This window comes from Coregonus lavaretus (genome assembly GCF_964263955.1).
Source record: "Coregonus lavaretus genome assembly, chromosome: 3".
In the NCBI taxonomy this organism is placed as follows: Eukaryota; Metazoa; Chordata; class Actinopteri; order Salmoniformes; family Salmonidae; genus Coregonus; species Coregonus lavaretus.
This window is the reverse complement of record NC_139990.1, coordinates 21,598,444-21,607,969: the sequence shown is the minus strand read 5'-3', so window position 1 is coordinate 21,607,969 and position 9,526 is coordinate 21,598,444. Positions and strand designations below refer to the sequence as shown.

Below are 9,526 nucleotides of genomic sequence, written 5' to 3'. Positions count from 1 at the left end.
GACTGCACTGGGTCTTTAATAAGGTTTGCATAGATCTTTAAGGTGCCAGGTCGGACAATTTCGACTACTTTTGATGTGTAGATGTGTTGTCTGTAATCACCATGCAGTCAAACCCATTCAGTTGTCAAACTGTAAGATGAAGTAACAAGTACTGTATTGCAGATTTTAAAATAAATTAGTTCATAGTTAATCAAGAGAGGAAATAACAAAACAACAATAAATATTATTGTAATGAAGCTTATTATACATTAAATAAATAAGTGATAACCGTTTTAGTCAGTGGACAGCACAGCTTGAAACCACACATGACATAGTTAATAAATATATAAACATACTTTGTTCAGCTCAGCTGTAACGTTGATTAACAACCAGATGCATTATATAAAAAGTAGTACATTGCACAAAAAACATGTGGCCTATTATCAATTTTCTTTTTATGATAAAAATATATGGAAGTCCTCACTTGATCTTCTCAGATGCAATGGTGTGTAGTCACAAGTGATTTTCCATGCATTAAAGTCCCGTGATTAGCAGATATAGATGATTGGCTGTTCTTGTGATGACAGTTGCCCACAGATGTTAGTGTTGTCACCTCAGAAGAGGCCGTTTCTGGTGGTGTACTGTACATTGTAAGATCTACGTCTGTGACAGCGTCTCCTTACAGCTGCACAGCAGCCACACAGCATGCACTACAAAACAAAGATGGGGAAGTATGATTCACATGTTAAATCAATATCATTGCAGAGATTGAACAGCTTATTTGATAATATACTTTGTAGAGTATTTTCAGAGTACACAAGTGAACACAAGCCTATACGTACACAAAGCAGGATCCACAGGGGTACCAGAATGATAGCGATGCCACAAGGGATGATAATGGCCAGAGCCCAGCCAGGAAAACCTCCACCACTTGTGGTATTGAAAGGAGTGGTCAGCAAAACGGTAGGCAGTGGTGTGGTGCTGGTAGTTGTTGGGGCAACAGTGGTTGTCAGGAGACCTAGAATATAAATGAAAATACATTTAAGAGTGATTATAAACGTGTAATATGTCATATACAGTACCACAGATGTGAACGTGTTTTTTTGAGATTGAGTATTACACATATTTTATATGGTGTTTGATAACTCATTGTAATAAAAAACAGAAATAGCAACAAAAGCAGCATACCTGAGACTTTTAAGACTTCCTCTAGAATAGCACTAGGGAGGTTGATTTCTCCCTCTTTGTATAAATACATCACGTCTGCCCTGATTTGAGTGCCAACAGTACTGTGGACGTAAAAATTGGTTTTGTGTGAGAGTTGAACATGTTCCCTCCATCCTGTTTAGCTGTACAAACAGCAGCTGTATGACATCTGCAGACATTCCAAAGAGTGAGTTGAGAAAGCTGGGTTGGTTCACGGACATGACGTTGTACTTACGTGAAGTCGGGCTTGGGAAAGTCAAACTGTTTGCTGTCTGGTTTACAAAGAATAGCACGGAGCTAAAAGGGGAGAAAACACCAAGTTGTCAATTACTATCATGACCTGAAGATGACCATGGATGTATCTTATGTATAAAAGTATCTTACTAGGCTGTTAATTGAATCCTGTATCTGGCTGTAGGTCTCACTGGTGAATGTGATTCTGTTACTTCGCGACTCCATGGTTACATTGGTTATTTTGAAACCAAGATCGATGGCAAATGAAGTATCTGTAAGTTCTGTGAGCACACAAATAATTGTAACTATAGCAACAGACAAAATGAATTGCTACAATTTAGGAGTTTCAAAATTAAAAAACATTCAAGAAGTATTTACATAGCGGAAGCAGTTTAATGTTTTTATCTATAAAACATTTTGTAGAGTGGAAATAAATGTATTTATGATATAAGCCTAATTTGTTGAACTCACTGATATAAGTTCCATTCTGGAAGGTGGTTTGAGTGTTTGTCTGATTGTTGAATTGATGATACAGTTGCTTGTTGAAGGCACCAAGGACATCATCCTCAGTGGGGACTGGTGTGTTGAGCTGGAACATCAGTCTAACAAAAACCACCACTGTTCCAAATCTAAGAGAAAATAATAATAAATAGAGAAGTAAATTTCCTAAAGAAAATGTGTGTTCTTGCTAGCTTGTCTTAAGGTATTTATGTTTGTGAAATAAGTTATAGTAGTGGTAGTCACTGCTGTAGTAATGGAAGTGACTGGTTATAGTTGGGAAAAGTAGGTAGATAAAAAAATTGATAGATTGGATAGGATAGCCAGAACATGTCAACGTTGGTTTGTGTCTCTAGCTTGAATGGTTCAAGAGTTACTATTATTGTTGGTAGGTTATTATATGCTAGTTTATACTTGTTTGAATTAGTATAGTTTATAACGTTTTGAAAATGTTAAAGTTGTTTTAAAAGTTTGTAGCTAAAATGGTTAAGGAGCAGCAGCATTTTAAATGTTTACCACTGTGTTCCCATGATTGGCATTGAATCCATAAAGTGTTACGGTAATTTATGCAAATTATATCATTACAGTTTATAAAGGTTTTAGAAAATGTGAAGCTTTTGACAAGCAATCTAAGATGGGTCAGTCTGTACATTTCAATGTTGGTTTGGTCTTTGTAGCATAAATAGTTCAAGACAAGTGGCGTAACCAAATATTTCTCATTAAAACCTATGGAGCTTTTATGCAACTTTAAAATGGTTATAGTTCAACAAGTATAAATAGTATAAAAAAGCTGAATAAAAGCAATCTAAGTTGGGTCAGTCTGAAAATATCAATGTTGGTTTGGTGTTGAAATGCATTGGGAGCTGATTTAAATATTGTTGTACGTCTAAAGGTATTAATGCAAAAAAATATTTTCTCAAGTAATCTAAGTTGGTTCCGTGTTCATAGCTTGAAGCGTTTAGGTGCTAAAAAAGGCTAAATGAATCAAATAATTAGAAAAAGTATGTAATAAATCTAGTGGTCTTGCCTTCAGCAAACACACTAATAAAAATAGATTGGATTTATATAGCGCCTTTCTACCAACTGAGGTACTCAAATACATTTTCTAAAGAAAGGCTGACATTTTGAATGCTTTATGAAAATATCAGTATTTAACGACACAAACACGGATATACATGGTTCTTCGCTTCAAAGGTTCCTTAATTGACAAAGTGTTAATTGAATTGCATAAAATAATTATACTAAATTATCTTGCTTACCTAGTTGTTGATGTCACTGAAGCCATAGAAGTTGAGGTAAAAGTTGCAGTTGTCGTTGTCAAGGTAGGAAGTACAATTGTGGTTGTACTTGTAGAAGCTGCAGTTGTAGTCATTGTAGGAGCAGCAGTTGTGGTTGTTGATGTAGGACCTGCAGTTTTAATTGCCGTAGTAGAAGCCACAGTGGTGGTGGTGGTTGTTGGGGCAACAGTGGTTGGCAGGAGACCTAGAATATAAATGAAAATACATTTTAGGGGGGATTATAGACTTGTAATAATGCATATACAGTACCATAGATGTGAAAGTGTTTTTTCGAGATTGAATATTACGCATATTTGACATGGTGTTTGATAACTCACCGTAGTAACAAACAGAAATAGCAACAAAAGCAGCATACCTGAGACTTTTAAGACTTCATCTAGAAAAGCACTAGGGAGGTTGATGTCTTCCTTTTTGTATACATACATCACGTCTGCCCTGATTTGAGTGCCAACAGTACTGTGGACGTAAAAATTGGTTTTGTGTGAGAGTTGAACATGTTCCCTCCATCCTGTTTAGCTGTACAAACAGCAGCTTTATGACATCTGCCGACATTCTAAAGAGTGCAGTTGAGAAAGCTGGGTTGGTTCACGGACATGACGTTGTACTTACGTGAAGTTGGGTTTGGGAAAGTCAAACTGTTTGCCGTCTGGTTTACAAAGAATATCATGGAGCTAAAAGGGGACAAAACACCAAGTTGTCAATTACTATCATGACCTGAACATGACCATGGATGTATCTTATGTATAGAGGTATCTTACTAGGCTGTTAATTGAATCCTCTATCTGGCTGTAGGTCTCATTGGTGAAAGTGAGGCTATTGCTTGGCGACTCCATGGTTACATTGGTTATTTTGAAACCAAGATCGACGGCAAATGAAGTATCTGTAAGTTCTGTGAGCACACAAAACAATGGTCACTATAGCAACAGACAACATGAACTGCTACAATTTAGGAGTTTCAACATTAGAAAACATTCAAGAAGTATTTACATAGCGGAAGCAGTTGAACGTTTACCTATATAAAAAAAATATTGAGTGGAAATAAATGTCTTCATGATATAAGCCTAATTTATTAAACTCACTGATATAAGTTCCATTCTGGAAGGTGGTTTGAGTGTTCGTCTGATTGTTGAATTGAAGATACAGTTGCGTGTCGACGACACCAAGGACATCATCCTTAGTGGGGACTGGTGTGTTGAGCTGGAACATCAGTCTAACAAAAAACATCACTGTGCCAAATCTAAGAGAAAATAATAATAAATAAAAAAGTCAATTTCCTAAAGAAAATGTGTGTTCTTGCTAGCTTGTCTTAAAGTATTTATGGTTGTGAAATAAGTTATAGTAGTGGTAGTCACTGCAGTAGTAATGGAAGTGACTGGTTATAGTTGGGAAAAGTAGGTAGATGGAAAAATTTATAGATTGGATAGGATAGCCAGAACATGTCAACGTTGGTTTGTGTCTCTAGCTTGAATGGTTCAAGAGTTATTATTATTGTTGGTAGGTTATTATATGCTAGGTAATACTTGTTTGAATTAGTATAGCTTATAACATTTTGAAAGTGTTAAAGTTGTTTTAAAAGTTTGTAGCTAAAATTGTTAAGGAGCAACAGCATTTTAAATGTTTACCATTGTATTCCCATGATTGGCATTGAATCCATAAAGTGTTACGGCAATCTATGCAAATTATATCATTACAGTTTTAGAAAATGTGAAGCTTTTGAAAAGCAATCTAAGATGGGTCAGTATGTACATTTCAACGTTGGTTTGGTCTTTGTAGCATAAATAGTTCAAGAGAAGAGGCGTAACCAAATATGTCTCATTACAGCCTATGGAGCTTTTATGCAACTTTAAAATGGTTATAGTTCAACAAGTATAAATAGCATAAAAAAGCTGAATAAAAGCAATCTAAGTTGGGTTAGTCTGAAAATATTAATGTTGGTTTGGTGTTGAAATGCATTGGGAGCTGATTTCAATATTGTTGTACGTCTAAAGATATTAATTCAAAAAAATATTTTCTCAAGTAATCTCAGTTGGTTCCGTGTTCATAGCTTGAAGCGTTTAGAAGCTAAAACGGGCTAAATGAATCAAATAATTAGAAAAAGTATGTAATAAATCTAGTGGTCTTGCCTTCAGCAAGCACATTAATAAAAATAGATTGGATTTATATAGCGCCTTTCTACCAACTGAGGTACTCAAATACATTTTCTAAAGAAAGGCTGACATTTTGAATGCTTTATGAAAATATTAGTATTTAACGACAAAAAAACGGATATACATGGTTCTTCACTTCAAAGGTTCCTTGATTGACAAAGTGTTAATTGAATTGCATAAAATAATTATACTAAATTATCTTGCTTACCTAGATGTTGCTGTCACTGAAGCCATAGAAGTTGAGGTAAAAGTTGCAGTTGTCGTTGTCAAGGTAGGAAGTACAATTGTGGTTGTACTTGTAGATGCTGAAGTTGTAGTCATTGTAGGAGCAGCAATTGTGGTTGTTGTTGTAGGACCTGCAGTTTTAATTGCCGTAGTAGAAGCCACAGTGGTGGTGGTGGTTGTTGGGGCAACAGTGGTTGGCAGGAGACCTAGAATATAAATGAAAATACATTTTAGGGGGGATTATAGACTTGTAATATGTCATTTACAGTACCATAGATGTGAAAGTGTTTTTTCGAGATTGAGTATTACGCATATTTGACATGGTGTTTGATAACTCACCGTAATAACAAACAGAAATAGCAACAAAAGCAGCATACCTGAGACTTTTAAGACTTCCTCTAGAAAAGCACTAGGGAGGTTGATGTCTTCCTTTTTGTATACATACATCACGTCTGCCCTGATTTGAGTGCCAACAGTACTGTGGACGTAAAAATTGGTTTTGTGTGAGAGTTGAACATATTCCCTCCATCCTGTTTAGCTGTACAAACAGCAGCTGTATGACATCTGCAGACATTCTAAAGAGTGCAGTTGAGAAAGCTGGGTTGGTTCACGGACATGACGTTGTACTTACGTGAAGTTGGGTTTGGGAAAGTCAAACTGTTTGCCGTCTGGTTTACAAAGAATATCATGGAGCTAAAAGGGGACAAAACACCAAGTTGTCAATTACTATCATGACCTGAACATGACCATGGATGTATCTTATGTATAGAGGTATCTTACTAGGCTGTTAATTGAATCCTCAATCTGGCTGTAGGTCTCATTGGTGAAAGTGAGGCTATTGCTTGGCGACTCCATGGTTACATTGGTTATTTTGAAACCAAGATCGACGGCAAATGAAGTATCTGTAAGTTCTGTGAGCACACAAAACAATGGTCACTATAGCAACAGACAACATGAACTGCTACAATTTAGGAGTTTCAACATTAGAAAACATTCAAGAAGTATTTACATAGCGGAAGCAGTTGAACGTTTACCTATAAAAAAATATATATAGAGTGGAAATAAATGTCTTCATGATATAAGCCTAATTTATTAAACTCACTGATATAAGTTCCATTCTGGAAGGTGGTTTGAGTGTTCGTCTGATTGTTGAATTGAAGATACAGTTGCTTGTCGACGACACCAAGGACATCATCCTTAGTGGGGACTGGTGTGTTGAGCTGGAACATCAGTCTAACAAAAAACATCACTGTGCCAAATCTAAGAGAAAATAATAATAAAGAAAAAGTCAATTTCCTAAAGAAAATGTGTGTTCTTGCTACCTTGTCTTAAATTATTTATGGTTGTGAAATAAGTTATAGTAGAGGTAGTCACTGCAGTAGTAATGGAAGTGACTGGTTATAGTTGGGAAAAGTATGCAGATGTAAAAATTGATAGATTGGATAGGATAGCCAGAACATGTCAACGTTGGTTTGTGTCTCTAGCTTGAATGGTTCAATAGTTACTATTATTGTTGGTAGGTTATTATATGCTAGTTTATACTTGTTTGAATTAGTATAGTTTATAACATTTTGAAAATGTTAAAGTTGTTTTAAAAGTTTGTAGCTAAAATGGTTAAGGAGCAGCAGCATTTAAAATGTTTACCACTGTCTTCCCATGATTGGCACTGAATCCATAAAGTGTTACGGTAATTTATGCAAATTCATTATTATTGTTTATAAAGGTTTTAGAAAATGTGAAGCTTTTGACGAGCAATCCAAGATGGGTCAGTCTGTACATTTCAACGTTGGTTTGGTCTTTGTAGCATAAATAGTTCAAGACAAGTGGCGTAACCAAATATTTCTCATTAAAACCTATGGAGCTTTTATGCAACTTTAAAATGGTTATAGTTCAACAAGTATAAATAGTATAAAAAAGCTGAATAAAAGCAATCTAAGTTGGGTCAGTCTGAAAATATCAATGTTGGTTTGGTGTTGAAATGCATTGGGAGCTGATTTAAATATTGTTGTACGTCTAAAGGTATTAATGCAAAAAAATATTTTCTCAAGTAATCTAAGTTGGTTCCGTGTTCATAGCTTGAAGCGTTTAGGTGCTAAAAAAGGCTAAATGAATCAAATAATTAGAAAAAGTATGTAATAAATCTAGTGGTCTTGCCTTCAGCAAGCACATTAATAAAAATAGATTGGATTTATATAGCGCCTTTCTACCAACTGAGGTACTCAAATACATTTTCTAAAGAAAGGCTGACATTTTGAATGCTTTATGAAAATATCAGTATTTAACGACACAAACACGGATATACATGGTTCTTCACTTCAAAGGTTCCTTGATTGACAAAGTGTTAATTGAATTGCATAAAATAATTATACTAAATTATCTTGCTTACCTAGATGTTGCTGTCACTGAAGCCATAGAAGTTGAGGTAAAAGTTGCAGTTGTCGTTGTCAAGGTAGGAAGTACAATTGTGGTTGTACTTGTAGATGCTGCCGTTGTAGTCATTGTAGGTGCAGCAATTGTGGTTGTTGTTGTAGGACCTGCAGTTTTAATTGCCGTAGTAGAAGCCACAGTGGTGGTGGTGGTTGTTGGGGCAACAGTGGTTGGCAGGAGACCTAGAATATAAATGAAAATACATTTTAGGGGGGATTATAGACTTGTAATATGTCATATACAGTACCATAGATGTGAAAGTGTTTTTTCGAGATTGAGTATTACGCATATTTGACATGGTGTTTGATAACTCACCGTAATAACAAACAGAAATAGCAACAAAAGCAGCATACCTGAGACTTTTAAGACTTCCTCTAGAAAAGCACTAGGGAGGTTGATGTCTTCCTTTTTGTATACATACATCACGTCTGCCCTGATTTGAGTGCCAACAGTACTGTGGACGTAAAAATTGGTTTTGTGTGAGAGTTGAACATATTCCCTCCATCCTGTTTAGCTGTACAAACAGCAGCTGTATGACATCTGCAGACATTCTAAAGAGTGCAGTTGAGAAAGCTGGGTTGGTTCACGGACATGACGTTGTACTTACGTGAAGTTGGGCTTGGGAAAGTCAAACTGTTTGCCGTCTGGTTTACAAAGAATATCATGGAGCTAAAAGGGGACAAAACACCAAGTTGTCAATTACTATCATGACCTGAACATGACCATGGATGTATCTTATGTATAGAGGTATCTTACTAGGCTGTTAATTGAATCCTCAATCTGGCTGTAGGTCTCATTGGTGAAAGTGAGGCTATTGCTTGGCGACTCCATGGTTACATTGGTTATTTTGAAACCAAGATCGACGGCAAATGAAGTATCTGTAAGTTCTGTGAGCACACAAAACAATGGTCACTATAGCAACAGACAACATGAACTGCTACAATTTAGGAGTTTCAACATTAGAAAACATTCAAGAAGTATTTACATAGCGGAAGCAGTTGAACGTTTACCTATAAAAAAATATATATAGAGTGGAAATAAATGTCTTCATGATATAAGCCTAATTTATTAAACTCACTGATATAAGTTCCATTCTGGAAGGTGGTTTGAGTGTTCGTCTGATTGTTGAATTGAAGATACAGTTGCTTGTCGACGACACCAAGGACATCATCCTTAGTGGGGACTGGTGTGTTGAGCTGGAACATCAGTCTAACAAAAAACATCACTGTGCCAAATCTAAGAGAAAATAATAATAAAGAAAAAGTCAATTTCCTAAAGAAAATGTGTGTTCTTGCTAGCTTGTCTTAAAGTATTTATGGTTGTGAAATAAGTTATAGTAGTGGTAGTCACTGCAGTAGTAATGGAAGTGAATGGTTATAGTTGGGAAAGTAGGCAGATGGAAAAATGGATAGATTGGATAGGATAGCCAGAACATGTCAACGTTGGTTTGTGTCTCTAGCTTGAATGGTTCAAGAGTTATTATTATTGTTGGTAGGTTATTATATGTTAGTT

At 35.8% G+C, this 9,526-nt stretch overlaps 1 protein-coding gene across 2 annotated transcripts; it reads right to left on the bottom strand.

The window, feature by feature from the left end:
- On the bottom strand, window positions 1–8,190 carry LOC311111278 (uncharacterized protein). Of its 2 annotated transcripts, XR_014610763.1 has the most exons (18): window positions 7,974–8,190; window positions 6,690–6,847; window positions 6,368–6,498; window positions 6,219–6,280; window positions 5,965–6,065; window positions 5,571–5,793; window positions 4,295–4,452; window positions 3,974–4,104; window positions 3,825–3,886; window positions 3,571–3,671; window positions 3,177–3,399; window positions 1,891–2,048; window positions 1,570–1,700; window positions 1,421–1,482; window positions 1,168–1,268; window positions 822–997; window positions 464–689; window positions 1–129 (listed from the first exon to the last, which is right to left on the bottom strand). XR_014610763.1 is itself a non-coding variant. In XM_084153993.1 (17 exons), the coding sequence occupies exons 1-17, from the start codon at window positions 8,084–8,086 to the stop codon at window positions 594–596; spliced, it is 2,187 nt and encodes a 728-aa protein (XP_084010119.1). In that variant the 5' UTR covers window positions 8,087–8,190; the 3' UTR covers window positions 1–593. The 2 variants fall into 2 exon arrangements, 1 of the variants encoding a protein (XP_084010119.1); XM_084153993.1 differs by having other exon boundaries at window positions 1–689.
- Window positions 8,191–9,526: the final 1,336 nt, after the last annotated feature.